Raw genomic sequence first — 17543 nt, forward strand, 5'->3', positions numbered from 1 at the left:
GAAATTTCTTCTCTCAGAGGGTTGCAAATATGTGGAATTCGCTGCCTCAGAGAGCTGTGGAAGCTGGGACATTGAATAAATTTAAGACAGAAATAGACAGTTTCTTAAACGATAAGGGATTATGGAAAGCAGGCAGGGAAGTGGAACTGAGTCCATGATCAGATCAGCCTTGATCTTATTGAATGGCGGAGCAGGCTCGAGGGGCCGTATGGCCTACTCCTGTTCCTATTTCTTATGTTCTTATGTTTAATATCACAAAACCTTATGCCCAACCTTTGTGATTTAACCTTACTGGAGTTCACACAGCATTGTCCCATCAAGTTCAAGTTTGGTAACACCTTGAGGTGATTTCCATATTAAAAGACCCCTCTTGGTAATTGCCTGCTTAAAAGAAAAGAAAAAGAACATCCATTGTGGCTTTTTTGTCAGCCCAATGGGTTAATTCATCAAGCTGATCCCCTTTCTGTGACTAAAGGAAGCCATCCACTCAAATTCCAAACTTAAAATTTTCTTTAACATTTTATAAATGCTCAGAATATTAGCTTCACCTCCTCACAACGTGTTGCTTTCTGAAGTCTTGTACAGACTGTTACTTTTTTTTTGCATTTTAAAAGTTCGACAAATACGCATACTGACGCGTGGTACTATGCTTACCAATAGCTTACACGTTACAATGGTTCTCTCTATTGTGTAATAGGAGTACACACCCTTTTCTCCACTGGTCACACATTCTTGAATTGGTCGGAAAATTTTTATTTTAAAAATACCAAATATATGTGATTGCCTCATATCCGGGACTAGAGGTTTTTCACACAATTTAAACACACCAGAATTCCACTATGGCCATAATAAATGTCTGGTGTTTAACAGGTTAATTAACCTCAATAACTTCAAATCAATTCAAACCAATTTCAAACTAACCAGTACCAGTTAAAAAAAAACTGTACAGACACACACTTAAAGACAAGTTAAAAACCATCCACATGCTTTTAATTTTGCCATTCACACTGAAACATCACACACAATACATTTCATAACTTTTCAAACATCTATAGTAGCAAATTCTATGTTTTATTTAATTAGATTCATAGAAATGCTTTTTCTATTTTGTTTCTTCTCTTAAACAAACAGTTTACCACCATAAACATAATGCTTCCGTGCCTTCTGGATCCGGCAGGGTCCTTCTGCTCACCTTGTTTCACCTTTTCCTGAAAACTTTTGCAGTGAGCTTTCAGATTTCTAAAACTGCTTTTGCAGTTACTGAGGATCTGCTTCAAGTTCACATCCCCCAACTCCGGGTTACCTCTCCAAAAGTCCGCCCAGCGTCTATTAACATCCAGCGGACTATCCGTGGAGTTAATGGGGCCTATATCCTGGCTCAATGTTGCCAATTCGTCCTGATCACAGTTATTGATCGGTCCCGGTGCTTCGAGAGCCGGCCGACCCTCACTATTCTGGGTCCCATCATTGGGCTCCTTTCTCTCCTCATCCCAATCAACCTCAACTTCCCCCGGTGTCAAAAGACAAGCCATACCCCTGGCTTCGGATAATGCTAGGGTCAACTTACTGATATCTTTTAACTGACCCTCAGTCTTGTCAGCTCTCTTTGCAAGTCAGGAATTTTCTTCTCGGAGGACTTGCTCGTTGGACTTAGCCTCGGTAACCTGGCACAGCAAATACTCTTAAGTGATTCCGCGCCGTTTCTTCCTTCCTACCCTGGTCCTGCCTTTCTTTCTCGGAACTGGCTACCTCATCTTTTAATCTTTTTTTCTCCTCCTCCAGCTTTTCTACCTTTTCTCTTAATAGTTGTGCAGGCACATGAGCCAAATCGCCTTCAGATAAACTGCTTTGAGTACTGTTGAGGGGGATGACTCATCAGGGGAGGGCAGCAGCAGCCAAGTTCATGGTACCATGTCTGGCTCTGTTGAACAGGAGGGGAGGAAAAAGAGTGGGAGAGCGATTCAATTGTAAGGGGAATAGACAGGCGTTTCTGCGGCCGCAACCGAGACTCCAGGATGGTATGTTGCCTCCCTGGTGCAAGGGTCAAGGATGTCTCTGAGCGGGTGCAGGACATTCTAAAAAAGGAGGGAGAACAGCCAGTTGTCGTGGTGCACATTGGTACCAACGACATAGGTAAAAAAAGGGATGAGGTCCTACGAAACGAATTTAAGGAGCAAGGAGCTAAATTAAAAAGTAGGACCTCAAAAGTAGTAATCTCAGGATTGCTACCAGTGCCACGTGCTAGTCAGAGTAGGAATCGCAGGATAGCGCAGATGAATACATGGCTTGAGCAGTGGTGCAGCAGGGAGGGATTCAAATTCCTGGGGCATCTGGGGGAGGTGGGACCAGTACAAACCGGACGGTCTGCACCTGGGCAGGACCGGAACCAATGTCCTAGGGGGAGTGTTTGCTAGTGCTGTTGGGGAGGAGTTAAACTAATATGGCAGGGGGATGGGAACCAATGCAGGGAGACAGAGGGAAACAAAAAGGAGAGAAAAGCAAAAGACAGAAAGGAGATGAGGAAAAGTGGCGGGCAGAGAAACCAAAGACAAAAAACAAAAAGGGCAAAATTCTAAAAGGACAAAGGGTGTTAAAAAAACAAGCCTGAAGGCTTTGTGTCTTAATGCAAGGAGTATCCGTAATAAGGTGGATGAATTAACTGTGCAAATAGATGTTAACAAATATGATGTGATTGGGATTACAGAGACGTGGCTCCAGGATGATCAGGGCTGGGAACTCAACATCCAGGGGTATTCAACATTCAGGAAGGATAGAATAAAAGGAAAAGGAGGTGGGGTAGCATTGCTGGTTAAAGAAGAGATTAATGCAATAGTTAGAATGGACATTAGCTTGGATGATGTGGAATCTATATGGGTAGAACTGCAGAACACCAAAGGGCAAAAAACGTTAGTGGGAGTTGTGTACAGACCTCCAAACAGTAGTAGTGATGTTGGGGAGGGCATCAAACAGGAAATTAGGGGTGTATGCAATAAGGGTGCAGCAGTTATAATGGGTGACTTTAATAAGCATATAGATTGGGCTAACGACACTGGAAGCAATACGGTGGAGGAGGATTTCCTGGAGTGCATAAGGGATGGTTTTCTAGACCAATATGTCGAGGATCCAACTAGGGGGGAGGCCATCTTAGACTGGGTGTTGTGTAATGAGAGAGGATTAATTAGCAATTGGGGAAGAGTGACCATAATATGGTGGAATTCTGCATTAGGATGGAGAATGAAACAGTTAATTCAGAGACCATGGTCCAGAACTTAAAGAAAGGTAACTTTGAAGGTATGAGGCGTGAATTAGCTAGGATTGATTGGCGAATGATACTTAAGGATGGGCAATAGCAGACATTTAGAGACCGCATGGATGAACTACAACAATTGTACATTCCTGTCTGTCGTAAAAATAAAAAAGGGAAGGTGGATCAACCGTGGCTATCAAGGGAAATCAGGGATAGTATTAAAGCCAAGGAAGTGGCATACAAATTGGCCAGAAATAGCAGTGAACCCGGAGACTGGGAGAAATTTAGAACTCAGCAGAGGAGGACAAAGGGTTTGAGTAGGGCAGGGAAAATGGAGTACGAGAAGAAGCTTGCAGGGAACATTAAGACGGATTGCAAAAGTTTCTATAGATATGTAAAGAGAAAAAGGTTAGTAAAGACAAACGTAGGTCCCCTGCAGTCAGAATCAGGGGAAGTCATAATGGGGAACAAAGAAATGGCGGACCAATTGAACAAGTACTTTGGTTCGGTATTCACTAAGGAGGACACTAACAACCTTCCGGATATAAGAGAGGTCAGAGGGTCTAGTAAGGAGGAGGAACTGAGGGAAATCCTTATTAGTCGGGAAATTGTGTTGGGGAAATTAATGGGATTGAAGGCCGATAAATCCCCAGAGCCTGATGGACTGCATCCCAGAGTACTTAAGGAGGTGGCCTTGGAAATAGCGGATGCATTGACAGTCATTTTCCAACATTCCATTGACTCTGGATCAGTTCCTATCGAGTGGAGGGTAGCCAATGTAACCCCACTTTTTAAAAAAGGAGGGAGAGAGAAAACAGGGAATTATTGACCGGTAAGCCTGACATCGCTAGTGGGTAAGATGATGGAATCAATTATTAAGGATGTCATAGCAGCGCATTTGGAAAGAGGTGACATGATAGGTCCAAGTCAGCATGGATTTGTGAAAGGGAAATCATGCTTGACAAATCTTCTACAATTTTTTGAGGATGTTTCCAGTAGAGTGGACAAGGGAGAACCAGTTGATGTGGTGTATTTGGACTTTCAGAAGGCTTTCGACAAGGTCCCACACAAGAGATTAATGTACAAAGTTAAAGCACATGGGATTGGGGATAGTGTGCTGACATGGATTGAGAACTGGTTGTCAGAAAGGAAGCAAAGAGTAGGAGTAAATGGGTACTTTTCAGAATGGCAGGTGGTGACTAGTGGGGTACCGGAAGGTTCTGTGCTGGGGCCCCAGCTGTTTACACTGTACATTAATGATTTAGACGAGGGGATTAAATGTAGTATCTCCAAATTTGCGGATGACACTAAGTTAGGTGGCAGTGTGAGCTGCGAGGAGGATGCTATGAGGCTGCAGAGCGACTTGGATAGGTTAGGTGAGTGGGCAAATGCATGGCAGATGAAGTATAATGTGGATAAATGTGAGGTTATCCACTTTGGTGGTAAAAACAGAGAGACAGACTATTATCTGAATGGTGACAGATTAGGAAAAGGGGAGGTGCAACGAGACCTGTGTGTCATGGTACATCAGTCATTGAAGGTTGGCATGCAGGTACAGCAGGCGGTTAAGAAAGCAAATGGCATGTTGGCCTTCATAGCGAGGAGATTTGAGTACAGGGGCAGGGAGGTGTTGCTGCAGTTGTACAGGGCATTGGTGAGGCCACACCTGGAGTATTGTGTACAGTTTTGGTCTCCGAACCTGAGGAAGGACATTCTTGCTATTGAGGGAGTGCAGCGAAGGTTCACCAGACTGATTCCCGGGATGGCGGGACTGATCTATCAAGAAAGACTGGATCAACTGGGCTTGTATTCACTGGAGTTCAGAAGAATGAGAGGGGATCTCATAGAAACGTTTAAAATTCTGATGGGTTTAGACAGGTTAGATGCAGGAAGAATGTTCCCAATGTTATGGAAGTCCAGAACCAGGGGTCACAGTCTAAGGATAAGGGGTAAGCCATTTAGGACCGAGATGAGGAGGAACTTCTTCACCCAGAGAGTGGTGAACCTGTGGAATTCTCTACCACAGAAAGTTGTTGAGGCCAATTCACTAAATATATTCAAAAAGGAGTTAGATGTAGTCCTTACTACTAGGGGGATCAAGGGGTATGGTGAGAAAGCAGGAATGGGGTACTGAAGTTGCATGTTCAGCCATGAACTCATTGAATGGCGGTGCAGGCTAGAAGGGCCGAATGGCCTACTCCTGCACCTATTTTCTATGTTTCTATGTTTCTCTTTTGACCCTTTGTGGCTGCTACTGACTGTCCACTACTGCTTTTTCCTGCGGATCCCCAGAGTGCAGCATTTCCCGTGCCCATGGGTTTGAAATGTCCAATTTGTTGCAAATATATGCAGCTACCTTAGCCTCCATGGACTTTCTACAACTGCTCTTAGCCACGGGCTCGACCATGTTTTGCTGCGGTGAGTCCATTTCCAATGTCTCTGGCTGAGAAATTCTCCCTGACTAACTTGGTCTCCCCTGAGACCACCTCACAGTGACCTGCGGTTCCTGTTACCCAGGCTTCTCTCTATGGCTACCCTATTTGACCCAAGACTACTCCGGCCTGTCAGAGACTGTTTCTCTCCTGGTCCCCTCGTCGCCTTTGAGATCACCCTTGATATCACCCTTGGTCTCCCTGAGACCCCCGTTCGCAGCCTACCCATGACTACCTTTTGGCTTCTCTCCGTGACTACCCCAGTCAAACGGGATTACTCCAGCCTATCCAAGACTGTTTCATTCATCTGGCTGCCCTGCTGTGATTACTATGGTCTCCCTGAGAACCCTGCGCAGACTACCTGTGAGTTCTTTTCTCCATGGCTACCCTAGTCAGCCCAGGATTACTCCAGCCTACTCAAAACTGTTTCCTTCCTCTGCTGGCTGCCCTAGCTGCCCCTGAGAAGATAATTTTTCGACTACCTGAGCCGACTTTAGACTTAACCAAGCCTCCGTCGGGGTTCTTGCCTTGCTTTTGTGTCCGTGATCCTTTTCCCAATGCCGAGGTCCCTTCGTAGGGTGTCTGTTTTGTTCACTCTATTATGATTCTTAGACCTCGGAACTTATACTGGGAAAGTACAGTACGTGGCACAAAATTTTAGGCTTAACCCAGTGTTCATTTTATCATGCAACGGAAAAAACTGACTAAAAACTACAGGACTCGACTGCTGAGAGAAATTTTACTTTAAACATACAGTCACCAGCCATGGCTATAGCTCTTCTTCTGTCCATTCTCTGCAGTGCCTGCTTGCTGTTTCTTTTTGTGTTTTTCCACCTGTTTCTGTTTTAGCTGTTGCTTCTTCTTCTTTTCCTCCTGCTTCTGTTTTGCTGTGTTCTCTGCTTGCTGTTCCTTCATCCTGTGTTCGTATATTTATATCCAGATTTTGAATAAGTTTCCCACTGTGACGAATTTCAATTATTGATCCGTTTAACTGTTTGGCGATGAGGTTGAATGGCTCCTAATTTGCATGCGGAGTTGACAATGCAAAAGATATTTCCATATGCTGAATGCTGTTAGCCCAAATATTTGCACCTTGTGGGAGGGTCCTTTGTTGTTACAGACTCGATGTCTCCATCAAGTTCAGGGCCTCACGTAACATTCCATTGTTGTTATGCATGAAGTTATGTATGAAGTCAGTTTTGGATCCTGACCACAGGATGTCCTTAATTGTCCAGTTTAGTAATCTTACAGAGCAATGGGATCGGCAAGGGTGGGGGGGAAGGGAGGATTGAGGACAGGGCAATGGATCAGAGGGTGGGGGGGAGAGAGGATCGGGGGCTAGGCAATGGATCAAGTGGGTCGGGGGGAGTGGTGAGAGAATCGGCGGCCGGAAAAAGGATCGGTGGGGTGGGTGGTCAGCCAGCGATTCGAGATCGGGCCATGCCATTATAAGGATTGGAGGGGTGGGTGGTCGGCCAGCGATTCGAGATCGGGCCATGCCATTTTAAGGATCGGAGGGGTGGGTGGTCGGCCAGCGATTCGAGATCGGGCCATGCCATTTTAAGGATTGGAGGGGTCGGGCCGAAATGCCTTGGGAGAGAGGATTGGTGATCGATCTAGTGGATGCATTGGGGGAGGGGGGGGTGGCGGGGGGGAGAAGAGAGAAGATCGTGGCTAGTCACCAGAGGATCGTGGCCAGCCTCAGCATCATCATTGTGGGAAGGCCTGGATGTGCCGGAGGCGTGAGGTGATCAGAGACCCTGGTGGAAGGCGATCCCCGGACATCATAATCCGTCCATCCCATTCCCTGCGCCCCCCCCCTCCGATCGTAGGGGATGGGTTAGGTACGGTCCTTGGATCCAGGATGTAGGATATAAAGCCACTTACCTCCTGGATCCAGCAGTCCCCGTCTTGCTTTAAATGCCGGGTTTCACAAATTGTATGAATCTCAGTCCACATGCATTTGAAAACAAACTAGAGGTTAAAAAAGTGGGTGCCTGCCTCATTATAATATTAAAGTGATGTTCCGCCCACTGGGAGCGAGTTAATCACCCGCCCCTGTCCCGCCTTTGTTAAAACCAGGAGTGGCCGGGATGGAGGCGGGATCAGGTAGTTAACAAATTAACTACTGCCACACTCCAAACCCACCCTGTTTTTTTAGGTTATAATTCTCTCCAAAGTGTCTGAGTCAGGGAATTAGGACTGGACATTAGGATCCTCAAGCTTAGGACACCTCTGTTGGAAGCCTACTGCAGAGTTGCAACTTTAGGGGTGATTGCCATGGGCTTGGGGGACATGAAAAGACTCAAGCATAGGAAATAAATGACCTTTTACTCTTTAATATACTAGTGACACCTCACTACCCCTTCTCTGGGGCATTACTGCTTAGTAGTGATGTGGATGATGCCAAATGACGGAGTAAGAAAAGATTACCTATCTCGTTTGATTTTCTTTGTTCTTCAACAGATGTTCTTTACACATTGCACTCCCTCCCAGGAATACACTTGGGTCTAGCAGGAAGTTTTCTATTTCTTTTGCTACTTTGGATCAAAATGAACTGTTGCGTTGACAGAGGCAGTGGTCTATTATATTGTGCAAGTGTGCAAAGCCAAGTGGAGGGATGAAAAATACAAAGGAGAAATGTATTTTTAGGATCAAGTGGGAAACCCATGAGAGAGTAGGTTTCTTGGGTTTTCCTTTCGTGTGTGTGCTTTTGGTACAGAGAGTTCATGTTAACCCTGGATGTTTCAATGCTTATTTATCTGTAACCAGGACAAGGGTCATTATTTTGAACTTGTTGGGGCCAAAATTGTCCCTTTGCTTAAGGCCTGTTACCATCACAAATCGGCGGCCATGCTGCGGAGTGGAGTGGCCGACGACTTTTGCTGGAATGGCCACTGCTAGCCCAATTGCCCTCCCGAGTTTTCCCAGCAGTTCCCCGATCCCCCTCTTACTGCTCCACTGCTGCTGATCCATCTTAAGCACATCATCACTGTGCGCAACGCCGATCTAACCCCCCTCTGACGGCGAAATTCCCTTCGGAAAATCTTCGGCCCACCCAGCGGTGCCAAAACCTGCTTTTTTCTCCGTGGTCCAGTGAGGCTGTGGCCTTCTGCAGCAGCAGTGAGGCTTCCCTTAAAGGGGAGGGTGCACTTTCACTGCCGCAACATTTTTTTTTGTCAACCTGACAAATCTGCCCCCAGGTTCGGCCAAGCTGCCAACAGGCAGCCTGGTACCATCTCTTGGGTTCTAGGCCGCTGGCCCGGCCAAAACCCTCCCTTGAGACCCAGTCGGCCGAAGTTTCGCGAAGGCTCTTCCCTTTAAGTGAAGTGGAGAGCCATGGTGACTTCATCATGTCTTTGACATCATTGTGTCGGTGACTCCACTCCACCCCCAACTTCCGCCCCTCAGCTGCAGTCTTTGCCCCTCAGGTCTACTCACCGCCCCCACCAAGCCCGACTTCTGGATCAAAACAAAAAAATAACAAAGAGCCGAATGTCACTCACGAGGCGACCTGAACCGCAGCTGTGGTAAAAACCATCAAAACTTTGTTTTGGGCGGGGGGCAATTTCTACCCCATTATGTTGTAGGTTTTTTTTCTTTCTGTTTTATTGGCCTCTATAATTGAAATTATATTTTGACTGTTATGAAGTAAAAGGATTAAAACTGATGTGAGAAATCCCAGCATCACAGGAAATGATTTGTTGTTTTGGTTTCTTCAGGGTGTTTCCGAGCTCTCCAAGTCTACTGCAGTGAGTACAACACACACAGTTTGCTCTATTATTATAGTACCTTTCCTGAGGCAAACTATTTATTAATTCCAGTACAAATCAGGAACCCACTTTCTGACCCCAATCGAAGGCCGGAACTTTCTGGAGGAAGGTGTGTTGGGTGTAGGTGTGGGGATGCTCCAATGCGGTTGGGAAACCTGGGAGGCCGGATTTCCCGCAGCCCCTTCCGACTATAACAGCAGGGCATGACTTGCATGTGGGGGTTCAGTTTCCCTCCTGCAGCCGCACACAGCAGACAGGGAGAGTTCGCGTGAGAGCCAGGCTGGGCAGTGCATCGACGAGGTGGTGAGAGAGGGCAGACGACTGGGCAATGGATCAGAGTGTGAGGGAGAGTAGACAGGGGGCCTGGCAATGGTTTTGGGTGGATTGGGGGCGTGCAGTGGATTGGTTGTGGGGGGGGGCGGGGAGGGTAGAGGATCAGCAGCGGGAGAAAGGATTGGTGGTGTGGGTGGTCAGCCAGCACTTGGGGATCGGTCATTGCCGTTAAAAGGATCGAGGGGAGATCAGTCAGAGATTCGGGGCCGAGAGGATCAGGGTTACAGCAGGGGAAAGCATCGGCGGGGAGGTCAGGCAGACAAGTAGGCTGTGGGGATCAGCAGGAGAGAGATTATCGGGACCAGTCACTGGTGGCTTGTCCTCAGCATCATCATTGGGGGAAGGCTTAGAGGTGCGGGGAAGGCCTGGGGAGGTGATCGGAGACTTGGGCAGGTGGAGGCCTGGGATGGTGATCCCCGGAACTCTCTTCACCCTCCACACCACCGATTTCCAATTGCGGGGGTTGGGTTAGGTAGAGTCCCTAGATCCATGAGATAGGTGTAAAGCCTCTTATCTCATGGATCCAGCAGTCCCCATCTTTCTTTCATAGTCGGGTTTCACAAATTGTATGAAACCCTTCCACATGCAGTTGAAAACAAAATGGAGGTTAAATAAGAGACTGCCAGCATCATAATATTATTAAATTGACGTTTTGCCCCCTGGGAGTGTGTTGGTTGCCAGCCCTGCAGTCCCACTTCCATTAAAACCAGAAGTAGGAGGGCTCAGGTCGGGAATCCCATTGTTAACAATGTAACTATACATACGTTTCAAACTGTAGGGTATTTGTTTTTACACTCTACCTTGATTCGTTTAACCTCGGGAATTATAGGAAAAAGGACAACACGTGGCACAAAATTTAGGCTTAACCTAGTGTTAATTTTAATAAGTAAAAATGAACTAAAACTACAGAACTAGATTCCTGAGAGAATTGTTTGAAGACATACAATCACCCGTTCAGTTTATTGCTATATTCGTGGATCGTAGGTTCTTGGGCGTTGGTTCCTTGACCGGATTTTCCCCTCCTTGCCGCTCCTCTCAGTTCTGTCCCTTCCATGTCCGTTCCGTTCTTCGGTACGGTACCACTCTTCGCTTCTCTTCTTCGTTTCTCTTTTTCGGCCCTGTGCTGCATTTAGCTCGCATATTTATATCCATGTTATGAATAATTCCCCACTGCTGAGGTTTCCAATAATGTGCTTGAATCGATACGTTTTTTGGGTTGATCTTGTTTGATTGACTGCAATGATGGAGCCGAATGTTCCCAATTTGCACACAGAGACTACCAGGCAAAAGATGATTCCTCATCCTTAATACCTCGTTCTCCAAAAATGTACACCTGGTGGGATCCCTGTGTTGTTCTGATCTTCTTGCAGACTTGGTGTCTCCAACAAGATTTGTTTTTCTCCCCTCTGGCCAATCAGTTCAGGGCCTCTTCAGTTAATTTATGAAAATGTAACAACCCCATTGCTGTTATGCATAAAACCAGTCTGGTACTTGACCTTAAAGATTGTCCTTAATTGGTGGTGAGTCACCACCTGCCCCCAGGCTGGCGCCTGTCGAAATCTCAACTCCCGATAAACGACTCAGACACCTTCAGCTCCGGCAGAAGTTTCTTTAATGTACTTGCAGCAAGGGGAAAGGTCTCACCCAGTCAAAGGCTACGTGGACACCCCCCCCGAAATGGTACAATTTCACGAGATATTTATACAGTAAAACCCAAGTTATGGCCTCTCCCTGTGTATTGGCTCTGTCTCGCAGTCAGTGATAACAGATAAAAGAGTTAATTACTACATCCTTGTCCTGACATGGTTTCCAGATATTTCCTTTTGTCAGGGTTATTAGTTGGCCAGCCGGCCATTACTCGAAGAGAGTGTGGTAATGAGATATTACCTGCATTGCATTACATAGAAACATAGAAAATAGGTGCAGGAATAGGCCATTCGGCCCTTCGAGCCTGCACCACCATTCAATGAGTTCATGGCTGAACATGCAACTTCAGTACCCCCTTCCTGCTTTCTCGCCATACCCCATGATCCCCCTAGTAGTAAGGACTACATCTAACTCCTTTTTGAATATATTTAGTGAATTGGCCTCACTTTCTGTGGTAGAGAATTCCACAGGTTCACCACTCTCTGGGTGAAGAGGTTTCTCCTCATCTCGGTCCTAAATGGCTTACCCCTTATCCTTAGACTGTGACCCCTGGTTCTGGACTTCCCCAACATTGGGAACATTCCTCCTGCATCTAACCTGTCTAAACCTGTCAGAATTTTAAACGTTTCTATGAGATCCCCTCTCATTCTTCTGAACTCCAGTGAATACAAGCCCAGTTGATCCAGTCTTTCTTGATAGATCAGTCCCGCCATCCCGGGAATCACTCTGGTGAACCTTCGCTGCACTCCCTCAATAGCAAGAATGTCCTTCCTCAAGTTAGGAGACCAAAACTGTACACAATACTCCAGGTGTGGCCTCACCAATGCCCTGTACAACTGTAGTAACACCTCCCTGCCCCTGTACTCAAATCCCCTCGCTATGAAGGCCAACATGTCATTTGCTTTCTTAACCGCCTGCTGTACCTTCATGCCCACCTTCAATGACTGATGTACCATGACACCCAGGTCTCGTTGCACCTTCCCTTTTCCTAATCTGTCACCATTCAGATAATAGCCTGTCTCTGTTTTTACCACCAAAGTGGATAACCTCACATTTATCCACATTATACTTCATCTGCCATGCATTTTCCCACTCACCTAACCTATCCAAGTCACTCTGCAGCCTCATAGCATCCTCCTCGTAGCTCACACTTCCACCCAATTTAGTGTCATCTGCAAATTTGGAGATACTACATTTAATCCCCTCGTCTAAATCATTAATGTACAATGTAAACAGCTGGGGCCCCAGCACAGAACCTTGCGGCACCCCACTAGTCACTGCTGCCATTCTGAAAAGTACCCATTTACTCCTACTCTTTGCTTCCTGTCTGCCAACCAGTTCTCAATCCACGTCAGCACACTACCCCCAATCCCATGTGCTTTAACTTTGCACATTAATCTCTTGTGTGAGACCTTGTCGAAAGCCTTCTGAAAGTCCAAATACACCACATCAACTGGTTCTCCCTTGTCCACTCTACTGGAAACATCCTCAAAAAATTCCAGAAGATTTGTCAAGCATGATTTCCCTTTCACAAGTCCATGCTGACTTGGACCTATCATGTCACCTCTTTCCAAATGCGCTGCTATGACATCCTTAATAATTGATTCCATCATTTTACCCGCTACCGATGTCAGGCTTACCGGTCTATAATTCCCTGTTTTCTCTCTCCCTCCTTTTTTAAAAAGTGGGGTTACATTGGCTACCATTCACTCCATAGGAACTAATCCAGAGTCTATGGAATGTTGGAAAATGACTGTCAATGCATCCGCTATTTCCAAGGCCACCTCCTTAAGTACTCTGGGATGCAGGATTGTCCAGTTTCCTGGTCAGTTATCTTTTTGCATCAAATGGATGAGGTCCCTACAAGAGATAATGGCTGGTGGTTTGAATACTTCAAAAAGGGTGGGGTGGAGTGGAACTGGTGTCGTATAGACAATAGGAGAGAACCATGGGGGGTTACTTGTCTCAGCAGGACTTGCCTCCTAGCTGTCTGGTGGCTATCAGCCATTTCCATCCAGGTTTAGCTAACCGACTGTTTGTTGCAGAAATTTCTGGAAGGACCAGGACTCCATTTTGTTTTATATTAAAAGGGCACAAAAATAGAGTGTGGTACAGCTTAGATAAAAATACATTTCCACATTCCCCCATTTTGTCCTTCACAAGGACAACTCAATCCATTCTGATCTTGTCCAGTCTCTCTATTTCCATTTCCACACAAGAGCCTTCAGTAGTTGTTGCTACCATAACTCTAGCCGTGGTCTCGGTAGGTAACATGCTTTTTCCCATCCTGGCACAGCAACACTTAACCAAGACAAGTAATACATATAGGGCAAAGACTATCAGCAGGAATATGACAAAACCCTGTACCACAGATCTCCCTAAGGATCCTAACCATCCCGATGCCCAACCCCACAAGGTGATACCATCCTGGCCAACTGTCTGTTTATACTCTATTACCTTTTTCCTAATGTATTCAGCTAGACTGTCGATTTCTTATGATTTATCCAGGATATACGTACAGCATTCTCCACCTATTAATGCGCATGTTCCTCCTTCCTTGGCTTGGAGATAATCTAATGCCATACAATTTTGGAGAGCCGTTGTTCAAATAGCTACCATTTCATCATTCACCCCTTCGAAGCCTTGGGAAGTTGCATTGGCTACTGATTCGACTAAGTTAGCCAGTTCCCGTAACTGCCATTCTGTTGATGTTATTCCATAGGGTGGCACCATTACCTTGAATATTCCATTTAGCCATGTTAAATCCCGTTTAAATCTATGACTTCCATAGGCATCCCTTAGAGTCTTTATTGATCTGATAAAGGGTACCACATATCCTAAGTAACAGGACCTTGCCCAGTTGGCTGGTAACCATGGGAAGGCTTTATGGCCACAAATAAAGTAGGTGCAATTATAGGACGTCAGCTCCTTGTCCTTTCATGCCATCCATACTCGAGTGGTCTCACCTTCCCACCCTTCCCCTGGGGCTTTGTTATGGACCATTGTCCAGCCAACGGTTGCTATCTTTCTCCCATCAGTGGGATTAGTTGTGGCTTGCCATTTAGTCATTTGGGAACACTTGCTGCGTCCCATTTCTGGCCCTTTAGGCTCATTACTCACGAGGCATATTATACCTTCAGGATTTCCTATTCCGGGAGTAATACTTAGGAAGGGTGGCTGACGGTTATTATTATAATTTGGCTGGTACCATCCCTGGAAGGCTGTAAGTTTATACCCTGCTGACCTCCATTCTGTTTGCTCCTTCGTTTCTGACACCTTGGTTAGGTTTGTCCTATTTTGCACTGTCAACCATTCTACCATTTCTGATTCGTTAAAGGGGACGGATCTTAGGGGAATACCCCCTTCGGAGTGGACAGGTACATGAGAACATATCCAACAACTCGACAAATTTCTTTCTTGAGCATACTTATGATTCAGTGCCATAAATACGTTTACCTGCAGTTCCCTTCGGTGGCATGTCTGTACCCCTGGTATAATCAATAATGCAAAGTAAAACCCTGTCAAGCCCAGCACCATCAGTCCCCATAGTCCATACAGTTCCTTATTCAGTCTTCCTTTTTTTGTTCCTCCTTCCTTTCCTCATGGTCGGGTGCCCTTTTGCAATGGGACGCATGGATCCATGTTGGTCTTTCCTTTACCTTGATTGCAGTATTAGTCACCAGCAAGACCTGGTATGGTTTTCAAATCTTGGCTGTAGACTGCTTTTTCTTTTAAAGATTTTGATGTAAACGAATTCCCCGGGCTCCAGGTTATGACACTTCCCTTCCGCTGGTTTGACTTGAGCTTCCTTTACCTGTGAATGAAAGCTGGAAATACATTTGGTTAGTGCAATACAATAATTCAACATATTTTCCTCCATTTTGTGGATGTCCATTTGTTTTGCAATAAATGGTGCTGTAAAATGTCGTCGTTGGGGACGTCCCATAACTATCTCATGTGGTGACAGGCCTGTTGTTCTGTTGGTTGCAGATCGCATTACCATCAAAGCTAAGGGCAGCAGTTCTGTCCATTTCAGTCCAGTGTCATTGCATAATTTTGCCAGCTTATTTTTAAACATTCCATTATATCTTTCAACAAGTCCAGCTGATTGTGGATGATAACTGCAATGAAAACGTTGATTAATCTGCAAAGCTTTGCACATTTCTCTTATAACAGTTCCCGTGAAATGTGACCCGTTATCACTAGAAAGCTTAGCAGGGATTCCGAAGCGCAGTACGATTTCCTTTAACAAACATTTAGCAACAGTAGTGGCATCGGCCTTTTTACATGGAAAGGCTTCAATCCATCTAGAGAATACATCTACAATAACTAATACATACTTGAATCCCATACCACATAGGTAATTCAATAAAATCCATTTCTAAATGTACAAAAGGCCCCATTGGATTTGGGTGGGAGGCAGACTCTTTCCATCTTACCCGGATTCATTGTCTGACAGGTAACACAATTTTCACAGATTTGTTTTGCAATTGTCGAAATACCTGGTGCATACCAAGTTGCCAAAATATAATCTGCCACCCCCTCTTTGCCCACATGTGTGAATGTATGAACACATCGGGCTATCCATGGAAGTAAGGATCTGGGCACCACCACGCGGCTGTCGTGGTGAACCCATATTCCTTCTGGATTTTTATAACATTGATCCTTCGTCCAGGTCAACACCTCCTCCGTACTGGCCTGTGTCTGAAAGGCCAGCACATCATTAATAGTGGGTGGCGGGTCTGGACAATTATTTTTCCTTAGTGGGAACAATGACACCTGCATCCCCCCTTTTGACAGAGCTGCTGACTTAGCTGGATTATCAGCTCTGGCGTTCCCAAGTGCCACCTCATTCGATTGGCCTGTATATGCTTGGCATTTGATTATGGCAAGTTTCAAGGGGCATTGAATGGCTCGCAGGAGATTTTCCACTTGTTCTGCATTTTTGATAGTGGTTCCTAAAGAAGTCAGGTACCTGTGAATCTTCCAAATTTGTCCATACCCCAAAAGCATACCTGGAGTCGGTGTAGCTGTTAACTGTTCGTCCTTCAGCCAGAATACAGGCTTGAGTTAACGCAAACAATTCGGCTTGTTAGGCTGAAAAGGAGTCTGGAAGAGAGGCGGTTTCGACAACATTAAACTGGGTCACAATTGCATAAGCCGCTCTGGGTTGGTCCCTATCATTTCATAAGGCTGATCCGTCAACATAGTACACTAGATCAGGGTTACACATTGGTACATCTGTTAAATTGATACGTGTTTTAGTCACTAATTCGGTTACCATTTCACATGAATGGGGTTCGCCGTCTTCTTCCGTGGGGAGTAGAGTGGCTGGATTTAAGGCAGTACATCTTTTGATGATAAGGTTCAGATTTGATAACAGTTCAACTTCATATTTAGTGGTTCTTGCGGAGGTTAGGTGTTGGGTGGCACATTTAGTAAGTAAAATCTCGACAGAGTGTGGGATGTATAGAATGGTCTGATGATTTAGAGTTATTGTCTGAGCCTGTTGTATAGCATAATAAGCTGCTGCCAGCGAAGGATGACATCCTGGTCGTCCGCGTACCACTGAATCTAATTGGGTGCTGAAATATGCTACCGGTCGCTGCCTGTCCCCATGTAACTGAGTCAAAACCGATTGTGCAAAACCCGACTTGTGATGAACAAATAAGTTGAATGGCTTAGTGTAATCTGGTAATCCCAAGGCTGGTGCTGAAGTGAGGGACTGTTTAAGATTCTGGAAAGCATTCCAGGACACCTCATTCCAAATCAACTTTTCTGGTAGTGAGGGCATGGACATGTCTAACAATGGTCTAACCATCTCGGAATAACTCATAACCCATTGCTGGCAGTATCCTGACATGCCGAGGAGGTGTTTCATTTCTCTCTTGGTTACTGGTAGTGGGGCAGAGCAGATTGCTTTTACTCGGTCTTGTGTCAATTGCCTCGTATCTCTGACCAATTCGTGTCCTAGATATCGAACCTGTTCTGAGACAAATTGTAACTTTGCCTTTGACACTTTGTGTCCTTTTGAGGCCAGGGCTTTTAATAACACAAGAGAGTCTGTTTCGCAGGCCAATTTGGAGGGTGACGCGAGCAATAAGTCATCAA

At 45.6% G+C, this 17543-nt stretch overlaps 1 protein-coding gene across 50 annotated transcripts in view; it reads left to right on the forward strand.

The window, feature by feature from the left end:
• The window catches only part of LOC139232545 (heat shock protein DDB_G0288861-like), a 990854-nt gene that overhangs the window by 585907 nt on the left and 387404 nt on the right, over window positions 1–17543 (forward strand). For 45 of the 50 annotated variants that reach the window (XM_070862910.1, XM_070862948.1, XM_070862943.1 and 42 more), the window contains one exon: window positions 9402–9431. The exons of the other annotated variants lie outside the window; for them this stretch is intronic. In XM_070862910.1, the coding sequence (XP_070719011.1) occupies window positions 9402–9431 (30 nt within the window). The remainder of the gene's footprint in view (window positions 1–9401; window positions 9432–17543) is intronic. 50 annotated transcript variants of the gene reach the window in all.

This window comes from Pristiophorus japonicus, chromosome 20 (genome assembly GCF_044704955.1).
Source record: "Pristiophorus japonicus isolate sPriJap1 chromosome 20, sPriJap1.hap1, whole genome shotgun sequence".
NCBI classification, from domain to species: domain Eukaryota; kingdom Metazoa; phylum Chordata; class Chondrichthyes; family Pristiophoridae; genus Pristiophorus; species Pristiophorus japonicus.